The sequence below is a fragment of the Suillus fuscotomentosus genome (assembly GCF_016647785.1).
Source record: "Suillus fuscotomentosus strain FC203 chromosome Unknown F5891scaffold_55, whole genome shotgun sequence".
Classification (NCBI taxonomy): domain Eukaryota; kingdom Fungi; phylum Basidiomycota; class Agaricomycetes; order Boletales; family Suillaceae; genus Suillus; species Suillus fuscotomentosus.
In genome coordinates this window covers 150736-174141 of record NW_024539567.1, presented here as the reverse complement: position 1 = coordinate 174141, position 23406 = coordinate 150736, and the positions used below count along the sequence as shown (strand labels likewise).

The 23406-nt window shown below is 47.7% G+C and overlaps 5 protein-coding genes across 5 annotated transcripts; 2 read left to right on the top strand and 3 right to left on the bottom strand.

Annotated features, from left to right (window-relative positions):
* Window positions 1-5411: 5411 nt before the first annotated feature.
* Window positions 5412-6265, bottom strand: F5891DRAFT_903209 (kinase-like domain-containing protein; the record flags this gene model as incomplete). The annotated part of the gene is made up of 4 exons (XM_041373499.1): window positions 5412-5579; window positions 5632-5856; window positions 5910-5962; window positions 6079-6265. Coding segments are annotated over 4 exons (633 nt in total), but the record flags the coding sequence as incomplete, so codon positions are not given.
* A 547-nt stretch (window positions 6266-6812) lies between these two features.
* On the bottom strand, window positions 6813-8599 carry F5891DRAFT_593408 (WD40-repeat-containing domain protein). The gene is made up of 3 exons (XM_041372394.1): window positions 8388-8599; window positions 7195-8332; window positions 6813-7139 (listed from the first exon to the last, which is right to left on the bottom strand). The coding sequence occupies exons 2-3, from the start codon at window positions 8218-8220 to the stop codon at window positions 7068-7070; spliced, it is 1098 nt and encodes a 365-aa protein (XP_041222014.1). The 5' UTR covers window positions 8221-8332; window positions 8388-8599; the 3' UTR covers window positions 6813-7067.
* A 4376-nt stretch (window positions 8600-12975) lies between these two features.
* On the top strand, window positions 12976-14448 carry F5891DRAFT_1280645 (uncharacterized protein; the record flags this gene model as incomplete). Its single annotated transcript, XM_041370431.1, has 2 exons — window positions 12976-13700; window positions 13750-14448. Exons 1-2 carry the CDS (start codon window positions 13182-13184, stop codon window positions 14446-14448), a joined length of 1218 nt encoding a protein of 405 aa, XP_041222013.1. The 5' UTR covers window positions 12976-13181.
* A 670-nt stretch (window positions 14449-15118) lies between these two features.
* Window positions 15119-17104, bottom strand: F5891DRAFT_1053816 (uncharacterized protein). Its single transcript, XM_041362590.1, has 5 exons — window positions 16989-17104; window positions 16924-16937; window positions 16668-16868; window positions 16085-16614; window positions 15119-16034 (listed from the first exon to the last, which is right to left on the bottom strand). The coding sequence occupies exons 1-5, from the start codon at window positions 17032-17034 to the stop codon at window positions 15485-15487; spliced, it is 1341 nt and encodes a 446-aa protein (XP_041222012.1). The 5' UTR covers window positions 17035-17104; the 3' UTR covers window positions 15119-15484.
* Window positions 17105-17663: 559 nt separating this feature from the next.
* On the top strand, window positions 17664-18300 carry F5891DRAFT_1193009 (uncharacterized protein; the record flags this gene model as incomplete). Its single annotated transcript, XM_041367672.1, has 3 exons — window positions 17664-17763; window positions 17836-17904; window positions 17960-18300. The coding sequence occupies 3 exons, from the start codon at window positions 17664-17666 to the stop codon at window positions 18298-18300; spliced, it is 510 nt and encodes a 169-aa protein (XP_041222011.1).
* Window positions 18301-23406: the final 5106 nt, after the last annotated feature.

Here is a 23406-nt window from a genome sequence, read left to right as displayed (position 1 = left end):
TCTGGCATGAGTGGGCGAATGGTACTCACTTCCACGATAAGACAAGCAACAGAATCGACATCGGGAGACGCAGCTAGCTCTCGGATGCGAAGAATTGCCTCTTGATGTTCATTTGCATTGAACAACGCAATGGTCTAAAAACCGCAATGAAGCACGCAATATGTAAGAAAAATATTACCTGCCTTGATCAAGAAAAGGAAGTGATCAATCTTTAAATCTCGATTTGTGAACATGGATGCGAGGTCAAATGAGATCCTCGCAGCCAGAACCTGCTTTTTTCCGCAGAGGGCAATGCCCTTGGATATATGGCCTGCCAACGATGGCTTAATGCTGACGGACTATGTCATCAACGTTAACTTTTGCGAGGAGGTAATGAAGGGTCGGTCAGTCTTACCTGAATTGCGTCTTGAAGTGCTTGGTCCCAGTTGCACTTTCGTGCCATAACAAATGCGCGATTGGCGTAGGCGGTGTGGTCATCAGTGTTAACACCATTACTTAGCATCCTTTCAGCGGTAAACCAGTCCCCAGCTATGCATGCGTTGCGGACTGTCGAGGTCATAGCGAGGACCTGCGTAGATCATGTTCACATTGTGTTATAAGAGCCAAAGGTGGGAACATGCCTTGAAATCAGAGTAGGCTTGAGCCTTGGCATAAAAAGACGTTTAGAGATAAACCGGCGAGAAAATGAAAACAAACGTACTGTGTGTGTCACCTGCTCTTTCATGAGGCCGTCTTTTGAACCATCCTCTATCAAAGCATCCTCGGATGTTGGCCACTCTGAGATCTTTTGATCCACACCTCCACTGAGGACGTGCTTGCCATTCGCAGAGAATGTGACGCAGTTCACCTCCCCAGAGTGCTTGAATATGGCAATGTTTTTTCGATCTGAGAGTCGCCAGAGGCGGACACGGTTGTCATGAGATGCGGAGGCAAGGAGAGTACCGCTAGAGTTCACAGAAATGGCGTGGATATTCTTGAAATGGCCTTTCCAGGGCTCACGGACCTGCTGCCAGGTCGATGTATCCCACTCTCGTATTGTGGGATTAGCTCCGTTGCCTCCTGAGAAAAGCCGTGTGCCATCTGGCATCCATGTGAGTGAGTAGTTTAATCCTCCACCGATCGTTTTCAGTAAGTAAAATGTATTGTAATAATCACTGCAGCCCTGGTAAATTTGGATATGGTCGTCTGTTGCAATCGCAAGATAATATCTATGCATCGAATACCGAACACAGCGGACGTTTCCACCACAGCTGATTGAACATCGGGCCTCCTTCAAGAATTGTGGGTACCATATTTTCGTGGTGGTGTCAGATGATCCACTGGCCAACGCATCGTAGCCGAAATCTGAAGCAAAATCAAGTGAAAATATGCAGCCGTCGTGGGCTTTATTGACTGTTTGGCTGAGTTCCCCAGTTTTTCCATGCCACATGATGAGCTCTCCGCTCTCATCGCCGCTTGCTATCCATTGCCCATCTCGTGAAACAGCCAACGCCCGTACTCGACTGCGATGCCCCTCCATCTTCTTCAACACTGCACCTGTTTTTAAGTCCCATAGACGAAGCACCCCGTCATACGAGCCCGTGACCATGCGTTCGTCGTAGCTATATTGGGGACTGAGAATCGCGACTGCGACCACGCGATCCCCATGATCTTCAAATGCTCGAATGGGTGTAATTTTTGGAATGAGCGCCGCCATTTTAGTGGAGCCGCAGCACAGTTGAGGTGGGCTTGGTATGTGGGGGGATAGTGTCTTTTTCGAGATTGCAGAGGTGCCGGTTGTCTGATGGGGTGTTCTAAACCTGTTTTATAGCATTAACCCCTCAATAGACGCCCAAAACATGAGGCTATTATCATAAGCACCTTGTTTTCAAATATAAACGAATGGGCTCGTATGTCCAAGTTGTGTCACCGCAATTTTCTACATAAGTCAATGAGCCTGACCGTAATTGTTTCAGGGGTCCATGCGGCAGATAGGAAGAAGACACACGCGGTTCATCCAATTCACTCCGTGAACGTTCGTAGTGGAGATCCTACAGTTGTGAGGCTTCCTTCGGATCTCTGGTTGTTGGGGTTGTTAACATCATGGATGGTTGATTTGCCAATTAGCATTGAATCGTTTCAAACTCTGATTATCGATTATCGATGGTCGAACAGGTATTTTCTATTCATCCCAAGTCAGCTGTGAATCATCGAGTGAAAGTGCTAGACCAGGGATGGCCTGGGTGTGTCCTTCAAAGGGGGCTCCAATAGTCTCCAGAGTAGGTACGTCGAATTCATAAACTGTCTTGATTGAGGTGTCCGCGTTGAGCTGAATGCGATTACGATGGTTTTGTCTTTGCTAGTCCAAAACACGTGTGTCATAACGGCTACCTCCGAGGTTCCCCGTGTGAACATGTGATCGGACATCCTACACTTCAAGGTAATTCCCCCAAGATGATATGACTGGCATTGACTGCGACCTTCTAGCTCCCTGAAAAGTTGAAGTCCCCACCTGCAGAGACCGCAGACAACCCATCGACTATCCCTCGATACGGTAATACCCCCACAGCATGTACCTCCTGCTCACAAATATCCCGCGCCTCCTCGACTTCCTTGCCCGCTTCTAGGTCCCATTCACGAGTGGTCTTATTGTTTGACCCGCTGATTATTCGCTTCCCGTCCGGAAAGTAGGATATGGCTGAAACAATGTCCCCTAAGGTCAACACGGGTGTCAGAGACTCAGAGTCAATTCTTTTACTGGCACAACGGGCCATGAGGATCTCGAAGCCGGTCTACCAGAGAGCATAGCAAAGTAATATGGGTGAGAAGTATTCGAAGGACCGTCGGTGAGGCTTTCTCGTATCCTATGGCCTGATATGGACTTGCTTAGGCACAAGTTCTTCCATTCGACGCATCAAGAACAAATGGACGAGTCCTTGCAATCAGTGTGGTTCACCAAATCAGCAATTTCGCAGGTCGACCTCCTTACGAGTCTGAATAGGGTGGCGCCTCGATTTGTCATGAATCATGTATGCAGTCTTCCGCATGTGAATTATTACGCTGTTATGTTCTCACTGTAGCAAGCATCTAGGAAACTGCTATAGACTACCTACTGCACAACGATCTTGCAAAGTATGTAATGAACTACACTCACGACGCAACGAAGCAACATTTCGAGCAGAGAGCGAGAACATGTATGACGTGGACAAACAAAGAATGATATAGTGCCAATATAGCATCAGTGAACCGGTGAAGAAAGTAGAAAGCCATATATCACAATATATAGTACACAATCGCACACATCAGCATAATTCTGCCATCGGTCATTACATTATCATGTTTGACCTTGTAGAGGAAAGAAGCGTTTTTCATTTTCTTATATCTGCTTCCGATGTCAAAGCTATAGCTCAGGAAAAACCTCCTTCTCAAATTGGATGAAATGCGATCCAACTTGCACAAATCTGCAAGAATTTGACGATTTGGCAATCTGTCCAATTATTTTAATCCCTTTCAAATTTTCGTAAATAGGATCTCAATTCACGACAATACTAGCACATTATTTTCAGGCAGCTTTTCCAATTCAATTAAATGATATCAAGCAAATTCCATTAAATTTTAAATCTGACATAAACAGCGAACATCTATCTATCTATTATAGATGAGAGCGAGTGAGAGATATGTTGTTGTGTCGTCGTTATATTGTCGTCGTCGTGTCATCGTTGTATCCGTCGTCATCATCGTTGTGTCGTCGTCGTTGTGTTGTTGTGTCATCGTCATCGTCGTCGCATCGCATCATGTCGTCGTCGTGTCATCGTCATCTCGTTGTCGTTGTCGTCTCGCCATTGTCGCATCGCGTCGTCGTTGTCGTCGCATCGTGTCGTTGTCGTCGCATTGCGTCGCGTCGTCGTCGTCATATCGACATTGTCATCGCATCGTGTCGTTGTCGTCGCATTGCGTCGCATCGTCGTCGTCATATCGTCATTGTCGTCGCATCGTGTCGTTGTCGTCGCATTGCGTCGCGTCGTCGTCGTCATTGTCGTCGTCGTGTCGTCGTCATCGTCGTCGTCATTGTCGTCGTCGTGTCGTCGTCATTGTCGTCGTATCATCGTCGTCGTGTTGATGTTGTTGGGTTGTTGCTGTCGGGTCATCGTCGTTGTCATCGCACCATCATCGTCGGCCAAAGTGGCAAGTGAGAGTAGCGATGAGTGAGAGCGAGTGAGAGCGGGAAGAAAAGTTCAAGTTGAACTTTTGTGAGCGCACCGTCACATGAACAAACATATACAAATGTTGGACTTAGGATATTTCCAGCGCTGTAGCACAATTGATCCCGGTGATGCCTTGTAGAGCGCCGCTGTACTTTCACATTTGCAATAAGCAGCAATCAGAAACATGTAAAGCATTGTTTTGAAAATACTTAATGTAGTCTTATTGAAAGCGGAGGCCGCTGGAAGCGGTACAGCCAGTTTCAAAAGTTGTCCGCTAAAGGTATCTTCTCATGAGAAGGGCTTGAATAGCATTGTAATGGGATAAATAAATAGGGCCAAACGACAATGCACGAAATAATTGGGATAAGTCTACTACCACCCCTCATTATCTGAAAAGGAGGAATGTCATAGCTTTGTGACTAAATCTAATGGTATTTTATATTTGTCGACAAATGCCCGAGGCTCTTTCCATCAAAAGGCCTTAAATAACATTGTAATTAAAAAACAAGATCAGGTAAGATGTCGAAGCTCAAAACAATTGGCTCAGGTATACTACCACTACTCATTGGCTGCAAAGGCGGAATGTCCCAGGATTGTTATAAATCATTCATGTTAAGCTGGATTTACAAGCATACATGAGTATATATGTGCAACTCAAATTGCTCGCAGTATATAAGCTAATATTTGGCGGCAGCAGAATTACATCGTGCTATACTTCCCACGGCTACAATATCGAGGACTCATCAATTCACTGATGAGCGTACAGGCATTTGTTTTTGGAATAAATACAATTTCTCTGTGCAACGACCGGAAGTCACGGTAGCGCGGAAGCACGTCAGGAGCCATCCATCGACTCGTAGTGTGTAACCTCACTCTACTGTAGCGGAATAGCATTGTCACACTATTTAGCTATACGATATCAGCTCGGAAACCCGGCTTGGGATGTCCATCTTTCGATGTGGTGTTTAGTGGGGATTGAGGCATGCACATACAAATCACGGGGACACGTTAGACACGATGTACACAAGTAACTACAGCATTCTCATAGCATGCTGCAGGAGATGTTTGGTAGTAAGCCTACGTTTACAGTATAGGTACTAGTACCCTGTGACTGTGCCTCGTTTTGTTGGTTGCACTGCTAACAGACTGTTGAATGCAATTAAAGAATCAAGGGGATCCAGACAGCAAGTAATATTCATTCCAGATCGTCAAATCAGCTCCCTCCGTCGATGGGCGGTCCCGAGGATTGGTAGACCAGCATTCCTCAATAAACTGCCAGTATCGTTCGCGGAGCTTAGGATAACGAGATCGGGAAGGTCTTTGCGACTTGGCTATGCAGAGAATGATGGTAGCATCATTTGTGAGGTGATAGTAGGGTGCTTTGTTGGTGAGGACCTACGAGTGGAGCCCGTGATATAAACGAGAGGCCAAAATAAACCAGACGTACCTGCAGCATGATGCCGCCAAATGAATACATGTCGCTCTGCTCACTCGGCCGGACTTGAGATCCATCCTCTCGTTCAATGAGCAGCTCAGGAGCCATCCATCGCATGTTTCCTTTCAGCGTGGACGTCCAACAAGCCTGAGAGGCGCTTATAACTTCGGAATACATCAAGGAAAGACCAAAGTCAGCGACACACGCAGTGCCATCACCATGAATCAGCACGTTGGGCTAGAACTCACGTCTCGATCAAATCAAAATTAACGAAAAGGGGTCGAATTTACCCCAGTAAAGTCACCATGAACGACACTGTTTGCATGAACTGGGAACAATATCACTACTCCAGGTCAAGGACCGAGAATAACTAACACGCACGATATTGCAGACCAGCTATGATATCCTTGAGCTGAGATTGCCATCAATATGTGGTCTGCATAAAATATGAGGGGATACTTACGATCTGGAATCTTCTGACGAGAGTAAGAGCCGCGCCCTCGAGCTCCAAATAGTCCGATAGGTTATCATTCTCCGCCCAAGGACTGACTATCGCTATAAATGGGCCAAACCCATACGTATAACCATAAACGGATAGAATATTTGGATGCTTGAGGTTAGCGCATATTCTGAGTTCACGCATTATCCTCTACGAAGTCGCAGCTCATAAGGGGAAGACACAGTCTTTTGTCAAGAAACTCACCTTGATCTTCTTCGTCTTTGCGGGACCAAGTTGATCGGCGGCGTACACTTGCAATGCCTTCACTGCGACCTACCAGATTATTAATTTAGACAGATGGACAGACAAAAGACAGTGAACAAACTTTGATTAATCTACGATTCATGTGGCAGGTGCATTTCCAGATCTCCCCGAACCCGCCACGAGCAACAGGATATTCTTCGTCCTTTGTGACATATCCCGTGAGGTTTTGGAGCATCGCTTCGAGGGGGAGATCGCGAGGCTCATCATTACGAGCGAAGAAGACTGTATTCGTATGGGAAGAGGAGGGAAGGAGCTCGCGAGAGTCGGGAGGTAACCGGGGTGGCCGCGAACCTACTATAGAAGAGGGTATCTGCGGTGGAGGGGAAAGAGCTATGACAGGTGATATTGTGGTACTTGGGAGATGTCAGTCCCCGGTTGAAATGTAATGTGTCCCGATGCAATGGTTGGGATCCTAATTCATAATGTTGCCCCGACATCCTATCAGGCGATGATTGCATGTCAGCAGGCCGCTGCCGCATGTCAGTAGATGGTCGCATGTCGGTAGGCTGTATGCGAGAGGTTTCGGCGTGTCTGTTAATCCAGGATTCGAATCCTGGTCGACGACGGGCGAAACTGACAGAGGGAGGTGGTAGAGAGTAGGAAGGGAGGCGCTCTTGCGCATCTGGTAGGGCCTCGCTAGATCGATTCACGACGCGAGAGAGCGTGCCAGACTGCAAAAAGGGGATTAATAGAGTGGTATAGATGAGAAGTAAGGGATGAGTACATCAGCGAGGAATAGGTTTCTAGAAGAAACAGTCTGCAAGAAAATGTAAGCACGTGAACGATAGTACTATTCGGGGTTAGCTGCGCACTCTATCTTGTGGTACTGGCTGGATGTTAGCGAGGATCTCAGGGGGAGTATTGCATAAGTAAATGTTGTTGCCAAACAGTGACGCAGTGGTGTAAACTAATTGGCGCGAGTCGGGCGAGAAAAGAAGGTGGCAGATGGTAGAACAACTATCAAATGAGGCGAGGAGCTGGCGGGACTCAAAGGCCCAAAGCTTGATGGTGTTGTCCTGAGCAGCACTGGCGAGGAGAGCATGATCGAGTGAAAGTGCTATACTGGTGATGGTTTGGGTGTGTCCTTCAAAAGGGGCCCCGGTGTTCTCCAGTGTAGACACGTCAAATTCATAGATCGTCTTGACTTGAAATTGGGCAACTTCAAAGCTGAATGCGGTTACGATGGCTGTGTCTTTGGTAGTCCAAAACACTGGCACACCTCCCAAACCCCAGTCACCTTCTCTGTAAACAACCAATCTCTGTGATTGGACATCCCACACTTCGAGGCGGCTCCCCCCATTTGACTTGAGTGCGAGCTTTTTTGAGTCTTGCGAGAATCGGATTGCGTCCACCCAGTTGATACTTTTAAATGGACCAGCTACGAGATTGCATGTTTCCAAGCTCCATATCCGTGTTGTACCATCCAATGACCCACTCGCTAGTAGTGTGCTGTCCCCAGAGATATCGATGCAGTTAATACCACTTGTCAGTTCGAATGTTCTCACGGTTCCCGTCTCAACCTCACGGACTTTGAGTTCCCCGCTGTAATCCCCACCTGCAGAGACAACCCATCGACCGTCCCTTGATACCCCCACAGCATGTACCTCTTGCTTACAAACATCCCGCGCCTTCTTGATTTCCTTGCCCGCTTCTATGTTCCATTCACAGATGGTCCTATCGCATGACCCGCTGATTATCCGCTTCCCGTCCGGAAAGTAGGATATGGATCGAGTAGTAATGTATTTGTGGCCCCTTAAGGTCAACACGGGTTTTAGAGTCGATTGATTTACTGGCACAACGGGCCATGAGGATCTCGAAGTCGGTCTGCCAGAGAGCATAGTGAAGTAATATGGGTAAGAAGTATTCGAAAGAGCGTTGGGGAGGCTTTCTCGTATCCTGTGGCCTGATAGGATACCTAAGTCGTTCGAAGGTGCTGATACACTTTGCCCGCTGAAGCTGATCGTCAACTCATCAACACTGACAGTCCAGATTGGTTTGAGCTTACCTCGTATAAGCTGGTAACTTGTGAGAAGAGCGAGCAAATTCACTGCTTGACAGAATGTGCTCGCAACTTCTTGTATTTCCCAACACGCTCCTTCGGCATGGCACCTGTGCATTGCACAGCGTTCGCTTTTATCCGCTGCCTCATGTCCACCAAATCTAGTACTTGGTTAAGCACAAGTTATTGTCACGGTTATTCGCCCCACTCAATTCTTAGGCTGGTACTTAATATGAGTCTTGACCGCATGGAAAATAAACTAAAGTGAAATCGAGCAACCCAAACTGTTTGTTCGACGAAGGCGTCACTAAGCTTGTTATAATGTACATTATGTGGCAGGGGACCATACGTACACGATGCTGTGAATCCATCATGTGACACGAGCACCAAGGGCTATTTGAGCAATACAGCTACCGTCAAGATACAAATGAGAACAACTTGAATATCTGTGTTTCCAACTATGCGAGTAATCGCTCGTTACGAGCGCATCATCTCCATGGGAAGCATAGACCGCGTTTCGATCTTACTGGAGAGCTGAATGAAGTGCAGTTGATAATTATAGACGATAAGACGTTACCGAATACTTACCAGTGAACCAAGCACACAACTCGACCTTCATATCCTCATCAATCTTGTCCATCATGGACTGATACGATTCGATGGCTGCTCCAAAACTACCTGCTCGAAAGAGTGCAAAACACTGTTGCTGGTTCGCAGTCTTCCACAAGGACTTGAGGTTCCAGCCAAAGAGCTGTGGAAAACACGCAGTTGAGCACGAATAAAGTTTAGGTTGAGTCATATCAACATACCACGACAAATTCATCGTACGTCAAATGAATTGGTGATTTGTAGAAGAAAGTGCTGGCATTGGCAGCGGCAGTGAAGTGTCCAACAGCTTCATTGTAGCGCGCACCCTCCAAGGCGATATTTCCCATTTGGACCCGTAGGTAGGCCTGGTGTACGAAGGGCAGGAATCAATAACGACGCATGAATCTGGAATGAACGAGCGAATGGTACTCACTTCCACTATACGACAAGCAACAAGATCGACATCGGGAGACGCAGCCAGCTCTCGGATACGCAGCATTGCCTCTTGATGTTCATTTGCATTGAACAACGCAATGGTCTAAAAATCGCAGTGGAGCACGCAGTATGTGAGAAAAATATTACCTACCTTAATCAAAAACAGGAAGTGATCGGTCTTCAAATCGCTCGTAAACATGGATGCGAGGTCAAATGATATCCTCGCAGCCAGAACCTGCTTTTTTCCACAGAGAGCAATACCCTTGGATATATGGCCTGCCAACGATGGCTGGATGCTGACGGACTATGTCATCATTGAAGTTAACTTTTGTAAATAGGTCATGATGGGTCAATCAATCTCACCCGAATTGCGTCTTGAAGTGCTTGGTTCCAGTCACACTTTCGCGCCATAACAAATGCGCGATTGGCATATGCGGTGTAATTGGCATTCGAGTCAATATCCAGATTTAGCACCTTTATAGCGGTAGACCAGTCCCTAGCTGTGCACGCGTTGCGGACTGTCGGGTTCATAGCGACGACCTGCGTAAATCATGTTCACATTGCGTTATAAGAAGAATCAAAAGTGGGAACGTGCCTTGAACTCAGAGTGGGCTTCAGCCTTGACATGAAAAAGACGCTTAGATGATTAATTGGCGAGAAAATGAAACAAACGTACCTGATGCGTCCCCAGTTCCTTCATGAGGCCATCCTGTAAAGCATCCTCTGGCAAAGCATCATCGGATGTTGGCCACTCTGAGATTCTTTTATCCAAACCTCCACTGAGGATGCGCTTGTCATCCGCAGAGAACGTGACGCAGTTCACCTCTCCAGAGTGCTTGAATATGGCAATGTTTCGTCGATCTGAGAGTCGCCATAGGCAGACACGATTGTCATGAGATGCGGAGGCAAGGAGAGTGCCGCTAGAGTTCAAAGAAATGGCGTGGATGTTCTTGAAATGGCCCTTCCAGGAAGCACCGACCTGTCTCCAGGTCGATGTATCCCACTCTCGCATAGTGGGATCTGTCTCATCCCCTCCCGAGAAAAGCCGTGAGCCATCGGGCGCCCAAGCGAGTGTGTACTCGGATCCTTCACCAATCGTTCTCATCGATTGAGTGGGGAATGGAGGTGGTGGTGTGTGATTGCGACTGTAGGAAACGTTATTATATCCGTTTGAAGTGTAATTCTGGTAAATTTGGACACCGTAGTGGTGCGTTGCAATTGCAAGAAGCGCTTGGGAATTGCCTATCGGCCGTGGCGAATACTGAACGCAGCGGACAGGTCCACCGCAACTGAGTGTATGTTGCACCTGCCATGTCGATGTATTCCACAACTTCGTGGTGGTGTCAGATGATCCACTGGCCAGCATCCTGGAATCCGAAGAAAAGTCAAGCGAGAATATCCAGCTGTCATGGGCTTTATTGAGTGCTTGGTTGAGTGATTCCCCAGTGTTTCCATGCCAGACGATGATTTCTCCGCTCTCATCACCGCTTGCTATCCATTGCCCATCTGGCGAAATAGCCAATGCGCGCACCCGACTGCGATGCCCCTCCATCTTCTTCAACACTACACCTGTTTTCAAGTCCCACAAACGAAGCATCCCGTCATACGAGCCCGTGACCATGCGTTCGTCACGGTCGCGGAAAACTGCGAGTGCGATCACGCGATCCTCATGACCTTCGAATGTTCGACTGGGTGTGATGTTTGGAATGAGCGCTGCCATTTTAAAGCGGCAGCACAGTTGAGGTGGATTTTGTGTTTGGGCGATAGGTCTTGCTCGAAGTTGCACAGGTGCGTGTGGTGGGGTATTCTATACCTGTTTTATAGCATTACGCCCTCGCCGGACGCTAAAAACATAAGGGGGTTATCATAAGTACCCTGCTTGCCAATCAAAACAAATAGACTCGCGCGTCCATGTCGTGTCGCCGCAATGTTCCGCATCAGTCAACGGGCCTGGTCGCAATTGTTTCAGGGGTCCATGCAACAGATAGGAAGAAGACGTACACGGTTCACACAATTCGCCTGATTGGCCCTGCCCTCGAATTTTAATTAGATCATCATCCAAAGACGTAGTATTCCACCCGGTGATACGTTGAGCTTCTGTTCCTCAAACGTTCGTAGCGGAGATCCGACACTTCCTTTGATCTGCTCTGGTTGCTAGCATCACGGGTATTCGCGATTTGCCATTAGCATTGAAGATAATCAATCTTTTCAAACTCTGATTCAAGTCAGCTGTGATTGAATGTTGGATTATCTTGTATTTGGGGTTTTGGATTGGCAACTCCAAAACATGTTGTTTCTTAGATTTCCGGTGATTGAGGATGGCAGTCGGTATGGCGATAACCCTTCAGATGGGCCCACCAGTTCGTGTTTTCGTTCTAGCTGCGTCTAGTACACGCAATTCTATATGGAACCATTATGTATGTTGCATTTAGGCTTCTCAACATAATACACATTGCCACATACCATATGTAGCTCCCGTGCCATGGATGGTCAAGTCTGTGATGTTAAATCATTCTACACAAAGGTATGTGAGACATGGTTGAGCGCGGTGAAAGAGATACTTACACGTCATACATGCTAATACTGGTCGACGGCGAAGGTTCTTCTGGCATTGGATGCAACTGCTGACATCCCGAGGTTAACCTAGATTTGGACTAAAGTCTTACTCGAGATGACGTCCGCATTATTTAGCGTTTGCTTCGCGTCAGTGATGTTGTTGTTATACAACACAACTAGGACAACTCGCCAGGGCCAGGAGAAGTGTCTGCCACCCTGAATATATTAGCAATAAGACATCATGAGAGGGTGGAATCATATTAACAGCTAGCACTTGAGCGTGCAAGGAGGAAACGGAGGGAAACACCGAATAAGAACGTTCTTGACAGGACTGCTGATTAGGTGGAAATGGTGGACAGCGGGTCTGCATCATAATAGATATGGCATGTGCGTCGCTCGCGCTAGCGAGTTGAAATATATCCCAAGTCTCGACCCCACACATTTGCTCGCAGGACCTCAAATTCATCTGACCTTGGAAGTAATACGCCATAGGCCGCACACACCCAATGCAAATGAGATGTTCAGGGACGCGAGAGCTACGAGTAGGAATGAGAGGTTTAGCGTTAGTGACTTGAGTAGACTGTCGAATGCAACTTGCCCACTTCACCAGCGTCAAAACGAGAGCCTGAGGTATATATGTAAGCGTGGATTTGAGAAAGGAAGCGATCAGTACTTGTGAGAAATGGATCGAGAGGGCGGACAGAGTAGCGTCAATAAGAAAAAACTGCTCGGAGTCATAACAGCGGTACTTGAGCATATAGTGTGATATGGGCTAATCGAACGATCACGCTTAAGGACCGCCGCATGAGAACACCTTCAATTACTCGTTTAGCAAAAAATTTGCATTGGTGTGTTTGGCGATCTCTGCGGTAGTAACGATATCTGAAACGGCCGTCGCTCACCTCGAGGGACAAGGGAGAGGTTGGGACGAGGTATTTATAAGTCAACGAGGATTTAAAACCCAGCCATTGATGCAGAAGGGAAATCATCTGGTCTCACATCGTGTGATCCTAGAGTTTCTGCAAGAAAACACGTTTCAGACAGCATGGTACGAGCTATATTTGTCATTGTTTGGTGTGCAGGCCGTTGCCCGTGTGCTGCACGCGTTGACCTCGAGGAGCAGATTATATTGTCTAGATATCGTTTCTACCGTCCTTCTTTTGTTTCATTATCTACCACCTAAGTATTTTAACCGAAAGACTCAGATCAACGTTCTATACGATGGTCTTCAGTCTTTTCACTCGCAAGTCCGATTCATTACCCAACGCACAACTACATACACCCTCTCCCTCACTTTCACACACTGACTTACCAGTAGCCCTCTCGCCCACACCACCACCCACTACCGAGACAGAGCCCGAGCAAGAGGTAACAGACCCAACCGCCTTGTATGACCTCGTACGCTCTGTCCCTCCCCAGACCCTACACACATACACCCTCGCCCACCTCTCCCCGACCTCCGATCCCCCACTGATACCCCCCTCCCCACATACACTCACTGCCCTTACTCAGTTCTTCCACGAACTCTCCCCGCCGCCACAACTCCATTGCGTGCGCTGCCACTCCTCTTTCTTTGAACTTTCAAATACAGACACGTCTTGCCGCATTCCACATGATGATGAAAGCGCACTCGTCGATCGTGCTGCGTATGAGACCTTGTGGTGCTGCTGTGGAAGCAGTGTCGAAGGGACGGGAGATATGGGTCCCCCGGATGGGTGGTGTTATGAGGGAAGACACACAGTGAGTATTATCTCGTGCTTTGCAATTCAAAGACTGATTTCAGATATAGACAGACACCAGGCGTGCGCGTTTCCGCGCAGATTCTACCATCCACGACGATAAACTATTTTCTTGCGCCGCGACGGGATGTCACGGCCGTAAACGCAAGCGGAGCGTATCCATCTCTGGCAGTGACCTGAGTGCCAGCATAAGGAAGAAAGACAAATCCAAGGCAATCGCAAAAGCAAATGTCGATGCTTCACCCAAGTCAACTCCCAAGCCCACTTCAAAAACATCCACGCCCAGGCCCACACCCAAACCCCTCTCCAAATCCGGCTCATTCATATCCTCAGCTACCCTCGTCCATCCGAGACCTAAATCTAACCTCCACAAGTCTCACGTCGCATCACCAACCGTAGATGCCGTTTCCGAATCTGAAACCGACCCACAACCGAATATCCCTATCCGTCCTACTCGAGAACGCACAAGAACGCGCTCTACTGTAGACGAACAAAAGACCCGCCTTACTGCAGACGACAAAACGCGCCCTCCTACTGACGAGAACATGAGTAAACCACGTACGCGGAGCGCAGCACGGGAAGAGCGTAGTCTTTCGCGCACGAGAATGATCGTGAGAGGCGGTTCTGTGCGTGTGCTGCGTGAGCGCGGGAGGGAAAAGGAGAGTGAGAAGGGTATATGTGAGTCAGATGGGGATGACAGGGGACGAACCAGGGGGAGGGAGGTGAAGAAGAGAAGGGTGGGTGTATGAGTCAAATCTTGCATGTCAGATGTCAGGTGTATGTTGTGTGGATGGGACTGGATGGGTGTGAATGACATATTATACTACTATTATTCTGGTGTGTCCCTTGTTTAAGTCAGTGCGATGACACTGACGAGTACGGCGCTGGCAGTCGATATAACCTTCTTTTGTATGCTACTACCCCACTATATCTGGAGATTCACAATCTGTATCCATCCTAACTTAATCGCTGTACCAGACTGCTAGGAGGCAATCTTGTATCTCTACCCACATGAAATCTGATGATTTGAATATCTAGAATCGGTAAACCTTCTCCCCATCCATATGAAACAACTAGAACGAGCTCACCATCTTAAGACACGTCTCCAAGCGTCTCTCTAATCCTTTGTCACCACCGTACACCACAGAAAGGTATACATCACACTTTCATACCAACAACCTCCCTCAGGCTTCAAAGCTTCACCATTCATCCCAGACTCATGAAACCAGACGCTCCGGAGACGCCCTACCCCTTTCAAACCAGAAAAAGAAAGAAAAGGTATAATCTCATCCGCTGGGAAGGAACAGGATACTAGGAGTCCAACGAATATAGCTATGCGTCATCGATGAATATGCGAGCTGCCAAATCAAGCTCAAGGTTAAGGGTGCTTCGCCGCTTCCATGGGCTTCTGCAATTCAGTAGATTTAGCACCGCGGCATATTGGCAATATTATTTAATGTTACATAAGGAGTCTTTTTGTAGAAGTAGCCTACCTATTTCAATTCAACTGTGTCGTGCTGGAACGCTAGGAACTGCATCAGCGAATTCTGGATAGGTTTGGGAGGAGGTACTGTGACGTCATCCCGCTTCCTGCTCGCCATGATCATTATAGACTGGCCCTGTTTCTTCTGCGTTTTCTGGAAACAATGATATGCAGAACGAAATGTCAATGGTATTTATATGCTGAAACGTCGAACATTTCAGCATACAGGGCAGCCAAAGTACAAGTTCAAAACACCAAAGGCTACACAACAAAGTAAGTAAACGACAAACAGTCTGCTATTCTCACCGCAAATCAATTTCCACCGTCTCGCCAACTTCCTCCTCGCCATCCTCAGATTCCACGAAACTCTTCCGGATCTCTTTCTCCACCGGAGGAGGGGGAGGAACTTCTACGCTAGATGGCACGACTACCACCACGGGCGTCAAGTCATCTTCATTCGTATGGTTCGAACCTGCTTCATGCTCGGGCTTCGGAGCATGTGGTTGCGTAGGAAGAGAGGGTACGGGTGGCACTACTTGAGCTTGAGTTGGTGACGTCGGAAATTTGAAATTCCTATCCATCGTACCGTTGCTCTTGTGCTTCATTTCAGAGGGAGACGGTTTCGGTGGGGGCGCTTGCTCCTCCTCGTCCTCTTCCTCATTGATCGGCCCTTGTGTGGTTGCCGACGGTGGTGTAGGACGGCGTATTGATGGGAGACTTTGACGCGATGCCGAGTTTTTATGAGCTGCGCTGGAGCTGGGGAGAGAGGCTTGTGACATCGATTGGGGACGCTGGGAGTAGCCAGAATTGGGCGGGGTGACCCCGAGATAGTAGCCCGAGATCGGCACCATTCTGAACATAAAAACTGTCAACGAGAAGCGTTATGAATAGAACAAACGAACTTTTTTTCGCTGTGGCACGCTAAAATCCACTGCGGTTGAACCACAGGGATGCTCAACTGCAAGGCACGTTGATATTCTGCACCTGGAGCTGCTGCAACACCACCGGCTGGTTGCGCACCTGCGGGCGTGACTGCAGGAGTAGTGCACACGAAATGCGTCGTATCGATTTGAATTTTGTCGCTCCACTTTGCGCGCATCTCTTTCAAAGCAAGCTTTGCATTTTCCAGCAACACGCTGTCTGTGACATTTGCGAAGCAAACTGAAATTCCGCTTGTATCTGCAATTGTGTGCGTGCGCACGCGGATGAGGTTCGAAGGATAGGTTCCTGCGGAAGTACGGAGGAGGAGTTGAAAAGTGTATTGGGTATCTACGGAGAGTCCAGAAAGTTTTGTGGAGTAGTTGGTGAGTGCATTAGGAATCGAGGCAAGGCGTTGGCTGTTCTTGTATATGTCGAGGGAACGTAACTTCGCATTAGCGAGCTTAATGGGGGGCCATTCGAGCGTGACAGAAGTTTGGGTGACATTACGGACCTGAAAATAGTGGTGTGAGCGAGGTGGACTGAAATAAAGTGGGTGCTGCTCACCTCGAGCTGCGGATTCTCAGGCGAGTGACTTCCAAATGTCTCTAAGATATCTTCTTGGAGCGACCAGAACTCGTGATCTCGCTTTCGCTCCTGAGCCACGTTCCGGTGGACCGAGATGTTGACTATAGACCCAGTTGTTGCTCCAGGAGGAAGTAGTACCGATGGAAACTCTATTAGGTGAGCTCGGTCGCCCAGAAGGATCTGCACCGCGTCACTTCATATTTGGGTGACGTACTGAACTTCAAGTTGGACTTACAGCCATGCCCGCATCTGGAGTTAATATTATGAGTCTTATGAACGCGTCAAGTGCCAGTCACTTACCGAGCTTTCCGACCGTAAAAGTGAAACTATCCTGCGCTCTCGCCATGGTTGCTTGTCACGGTGAACAGCGTTGAGAAAGTTGGAGCGCTGAAGGTATGGGTTAACGTGGTCCGTCGTGGCTGTGCAACATTATTTCGATTCCCTTATTGGGTGATAAATGTCGGAAAAAGGTAAACGAGCTTTATAATACCGCCGGCTTAGAAGGCTGCTCACGTGCATTATAAGGGACCTTGTAAGTGCCATTTAAGGAATCGAAGTGCCTGGCAAGGCGCGTTATGTATTTAATATGTATTAAAATGCTGCCGCCTTACAAGATCGAACATGTGACCTTATCAGAACATCCCTCTTTGTTGCCACAAGGTCGTGCCATTCTCTTCTCTTCTCTGCACATCCTGTACAAACTGCATTGTCCATACTGTTAAATCAATGGCACCAAACCGTTCAAGCAGAAGTAAGTACAATTATACCCAAAAAACACTGACTAGTGGGTCCAAATGCCCCCACTGCGGCGAAATGTTCAAATCCCAGGGCTTCAAGCGGCATGAATCGAAGTGCAAGATGCGTGATGCGCAGGATCAAGAGAACTTTAATTGAGAATACGATCGAAACAAACAAACGGGTGAGTCATTTCCAATTTCATTCTATTAATATCAATCATTATTGACATTGATCATAATGGAACTAGCTCGCCATCAAGCTCAACGAGCCTTGATGGCAGTTGCGGGCCCATCGCATTCAATCAAGGTTGACCCTGGACCACCAGCCTCAGGACAAGGTATGTCAATCTGCTCGTGTTTGATCGCACTGCTCTGACACTTCCAAAATGATCTTTCGGCTGCACCTATAGGTAGTCCTTCATCGGATGGTCACAATGTTATGGAGTTCGATCCTGGAAATGAGGGTGTTCCCAGCCCAGGTATGTACTTACATCTTCTCATTCATCGATTGATTAACAATCATCTATGCTACAGTCTTATCCGATGCCAGTATGGCCACCAATGTCGAACCTCCGCCTGTGCCCATTGAACAACCTTACAAATTCAAAACCGAATTTCACCCTCGCAGTGGTCGTCAAACACTCTATCAACGCTTCGAGGAGTTCGGCATCACTCCTGAGACGCAAGTGCTTCCTGCAGAGCAAGAACCATGGCGTCCATTCCAATCACGCGCAGATTTCGAGTTCTCTGAAATCGCTCTCGACGCTGCTCTCAACAAGAACCAAATTGACTGGCTGCTCAACCTCATGGCCCAAATATCACAGGGCCAAGCTAAAATCACGCTGAAAAATGATGGACTAGGACGAAAGCAGTGAGGGGAGAGCTCTATGATGCGTGATGATGTGTTACACTATGAACAGAGTTTGGCTATGTGCGCGTGTCGCTGACTAAGCTATGGCTATCGCCGAAGGACCAACTGCCTCTTGTCTATGTCTCTTCCTTTGGTCTATGCCTTGGGACCCCCGGTCCATGCACCCCCCTAAAAAACAACCAACGCCGTCCTCGGCGTTCTTCCTACTATCACTTCTATTGTCCTATTCGTTCTCTTCTTCATCCGCTTCGTCTCTTGTCTGGTCGTTCTCTTCTTCTTCATGTCCCTTCTGTTTCTCTGATTCTTTCTCCGTTCTATCTTCTGTATCTGCTTCCGTGTCGTCGTCTCCTCTCTCTCTGATTCTGCGTTCATGCTCTTCTTGTTCTCTTGCTAACTTCGTTCCCGTTCTCGGGGTGAATGCTCTGAGTCGTCTTGCACTAAACTCTCCTTGAACTGGGATTCCGTTCAGCGCTTCAAGCTTGTACGAGTTTAGGATCTTCTCTCGTATACGCCTTGGGATTGACCATTTTGGTATGAGCTTTCGTTCCGCTTTGAACGTATAATCTAAATCATTGCGATATACTTGAACTAGTTGTCCGATTCGAAATATAACCTCACCTGGCGCTCGTTGTAGCAACTTTTTATCAAATGCTGCCTTCCTCTTGATCGCATGTCGCACTACTTCATCGTATCCGTCCAACCGTTGTTGTTCGACGTATGCTATTTGAGTTAGTGGGTCTGAAGTGCGTGTCGCTGACGCGCTTTCTTCTACATTCGTCTTCGGTGTGTTGACTACTAATCCTAAAAGAAGTTCCTTTGGAGAAAATTTCAGTGCTGGCAATAATCGATAGTTAAGAGCGTGCACCGCATCCTCCAGATGGTCTGGCCACGATTGTGTCAAGCCGCTTTCTGTCGTTTTTTGTCCTTGACTTTGATCTTCTCCTAAACTTGGTGCGCATAAGCATTTTAAAACGTGTAGTAAAAGCTTATTTGTTCCTTCTACAAGGCCGTTGATCCACGGGGAGTACGCCGCTACGATGTGTACTTTGCATTTCTTCGATTCACAGAAGTCCTTCACTGCTTCGTTGTTGAAGTGCTTGCCACCGTCCGCCATGAATGTTTCCGGTGTTGTGAATGCGTTGAAGATGTTCTTGAGTCCTTCAATTGTCGTTTTTGCACTACCTGATGTTTTATATTTAAACACCCAGATATGCTGCGAAAACGTGTCCAAGTACACGCCGAGCGTATTGTATCCTCCTTTCCCTTTCGGGAGGGTGAGATAGTCTCCAACTAACAGTTCGAATGGGTGCCGCCTGGTTATTGGCTCTAGTAGCGAATTTATGTGCGTCGGTCCGAAGTTCTTGCATTTTGCGCAGTCTTTGATGGCATCTAGGATTGACGCGTCTAGCTTGGGGCTGCATATTCGGTCCAGTAATGCGATTTTGATCGCATCTCGTCCCCAGTGGCCTCCTTCTGCATGCTCTTGTGCTGCTAGTACCTTGGCTTCTCCTCTCGAGACACATTCTACTCTTGTCCTGGCTCTCGTCGTTGTGCCACCTCGTAGCTTCCAGAGCCTCCCTTCTTCTATAACGTACTGTTCTGCTCTGTGTCTTGCTCGCCGTTTCTCTCTGATCTCCGTGGCTTGATCTAGGTTACATATAGCTTCTACGACTTCCTTGAATACTGGCTCGTTCTCGAATCGTGTGCGAAGCTTGTCTACTTGTGCGTCCACCGTCGTAACGTTCATGATGTCGTTAATTAGTCCTATCCTTGCTTCCCAGTCTTCGCTTACCGTCTACTCGTTTCCGTCTCCTGCTACTGGAGCGGTGTTTTCCCATTTTCTGCTAAGGCCATCAGCAACGACATTCAGCTTTCCTGGTACGTGCCTTATGTCCACTATATGATACGCTAATATTCCCTCTCTCCATCTTGCGTGTACTACGTTCAGATGCGGATTCAGCAGCGTGTCTCTCATCGCCCTGCAGTCTGTTTCAATCTCGACCGGAAATCCCCAGATGATGCTCGAGAATTTATCCAACCCGAATTTGAGCGCTGCGAATTCTAGTAAGTACGATTTGTACTTCTTTTCTGTCGCTGATGTCCGTTTTGATGCGAAGCCTAGAGGATATAGACGTTCGACCCATTTCCCTGCTGATGTTCGCGTCTTGATTCTCTGTGCTAGGACCGCTGCGAAGCCTTCTATACATCCGTCCGATGTCACTATGAAGTGCGACCCATCGTATCTTGGTGCGTGTAATACTGGTCTTGATGTAATCGCCGTTTTTAGATCTAAAAATGCTTTAGTATGTTCCTGCGTCCAAATAGTACTTAACTTGAAGCCGCTCATGGCTCGTCGATACGCTGTTTTGGACATTGTGCTGTCTATGGGTGCTTGCAGTAGTAAATCTCTTAGTGGGCCTTCTCTTTTCGCGTATGCATTGATTAACGTTCTGTAGAATCCTGTTAGTCCTAAAAACGAGGCTAAGTTCTGTGCGTCTTCGGGTTGTCGCCAGTCTACAATGGCTGTCAGCTTTGTTAGATCTGGTTTCACTCCTTCTCTTCCTATCGTTCCTCCTGCGAACTCGGTCTCTGACATGCAAAGCTTTGTCTTGCTCGGAGCTATTGAAAATCGACATTCTTGAAAACGTTGGAACAAAACTGTTAGCTTATCCATCATTTCTCTAAACGTACCTGTCGCGCATCCTCCGTCGTCCATGAACAATTCCATATAGTGCGTCACTAGGAAATCGTGTAGCCTTTCTGCTAATGTATCGCAGAACGCTGTCGGTGCTCCTGTAATTCCCATCGGCATTCGTCGATATTGAAAGTACCCTCTTCCTTCGATGTAGAACGCTAAATATGGACGCCACTTCTCCGGCACTTCTATCGCATAATACCCTGCTGCGAAGTCAAAAATTGAGATGTAACGTTGACCACTTAACCTCTGTTGTTTTGCTAATATATCCCCCTGCGGCATTGGGACTACTTCCGTTATTTTGTTAAGCTGCGCGAAATTCTGACAGATCCTCCATTTTTTCGGTCCTTTTTCTCTTGTTTCTTCTAAGGTAGGATTCTGTATCTCTCGTGGCGGTAACTCATAGGCTGGTTGTAGTCCCGCTGCTCTATGTTGGTCGTTGATTCGTTGCTTTAGCTCGTCCCATGGTAGACCGCCCGTTTCGTGTGCTCTTTGCGCTATAACCGTGGTTGCTACACATCGAATCAGTTCTGGGGATGCTCTCTCTACTATACCTGCTTCCAACATGTCCGTTACTCGCTCATTGTAAAACTTCGCTTGTTCGGGCGTTAAAGGGCGTTGATGTATCCGTAGGTTGAATATTGCGTTATCTGGAATGTTTAAATTCAGCGCTGCTCCAGGAATAGGGACTACTTCTCTTAGCGTTAGTGCAAAACTGTCTGCGTTTTCCGCTATAAACTGTTCTAACTCCTTTTTCTCGTCTACTGTCAGGTCGTTCCCGAACGTGATCTGTCGGAGAATTTCTTTGACTCTTGCCGGATTAAATGGATTCGTTTGTCTTGAGTATATTGACGCGTCGTTCCTCATCGGTTCTAACTCTGGAAGTTCTTCTAATAGTTGCTCTCCTCCTTCGTCTGGTCCTTCTTGTGCGTTTAATATGTTGATGCTCGTTGTTTCTTCTGTTAGATTATGTGTGTCAGTGCTTGATTGTTCTCTCGATACTCTGGCCGCTGTCACTCCCTTTGATGTGTTATTCTCTTTTTCTGCTGTTCTTTCTTTTGACGCGCTCTCTCTCTTCTTTCTGATCCAGTATCCTGTCGGCTTCCATTGGCCCATTGGGATGTTTGATGGTTTTGTTTTGTTTTCTAACGTCCTTTGTTGTTTCTCGTCTAGCGTGAGACTGACTGCATCTGCTCTCTGTAACATCCGCTTGTCCGCTATCTGGTTTTCTATTGCGACTGTTTTGATTCCGTCGGTTATCACGATCGTGTCCGTTTCGTATTCGTGAATTGCTGCGAATGTTTGAAGTGTCGGTTTTCCTAGTAAGAAGCCCCAGCTTCCGCCACTGTCAAAGACTTCAAACGTGCTCCGCACTCCGACTTCTTCAATCCTAATCATTCCCGTCCACTTTGCGATTGCTTTGACTATATTTCCATTTGCCATCCTTAATCGTTTGTCTGATGCGCTCCAGTTTCCCAATCTGTGCTTGATCTTCTCGAAGATCGACGTGCACATTGCACTGGTCATTGCGCCGTCATCGAATATTGCTCGTACTCTGACTCTTTCTCCTTGTGGACCTTCTAGCTCTATTCGGTGAGCGAACGGAACTGCCTCTCCATTTTTTAACTGAGTTTTTGTGACGACCGGGTGTCCAACCGAATACAAGTCATCGGTTTCGATTGCGTCGTGAAGTTCGGTAGTACATGCGATATCCTTAGCTACGCGCTCAGCAGAAACTTTGGGGCTAATGGTCCTAGAGTTGTCCTCGCATGTTGCCTCTTCGCATGCGAGGACTTCGACTCCGGCTTGAATGTGTTTGAGACTTTGGGTCGACGTAATGTTCTTTTTTACGTCGACCCGTCCACTTTTCCCTGTTGTTCGGGAATCTCTTCAATCCACGCTTCTAACTGTGTCTCCTCGTAGCCGTTACTCATGACTAGTGATATCGGTGTGGCCGTTGCTCTGTTGTATGCGCCCAGCGTCTTGCTCACAATTGCTCTCCACACTGCTTCTTTGCGCGTTAGCCTCTCTTCGTGGTTCGGCGGTAACGGGCAATCCCGTCCGTTGTGTCCATGTGTCCCACATGCGAAGCATTCGCTGGATGCGATGGCTGCCGTGCCCGGCTTTAGTGGGTATCCTGTCTCTTGTGTGACTCTCGCGTTCTCTCCCCATCTCGTGTTCCACTGTGCGAGCTGCGCTCTATATGCTGCTTTTCCTGCTGCGCTATCCGGGTGTTGCGGCATCGTTTGGACTAACTGCCTGACCATTGTTTTCATCTCCTCCGTTACTACTAACGGCTGTTGCGTTGTGGCCGGTTGCCGATTATACATTGGTTGTGCGTTCTGACGATTGGTTGCTGCTGGTACCCGGTTATATGTGTTGTTCGCTGTCGGAAGCGTTGGCGGTGTCGTGGGG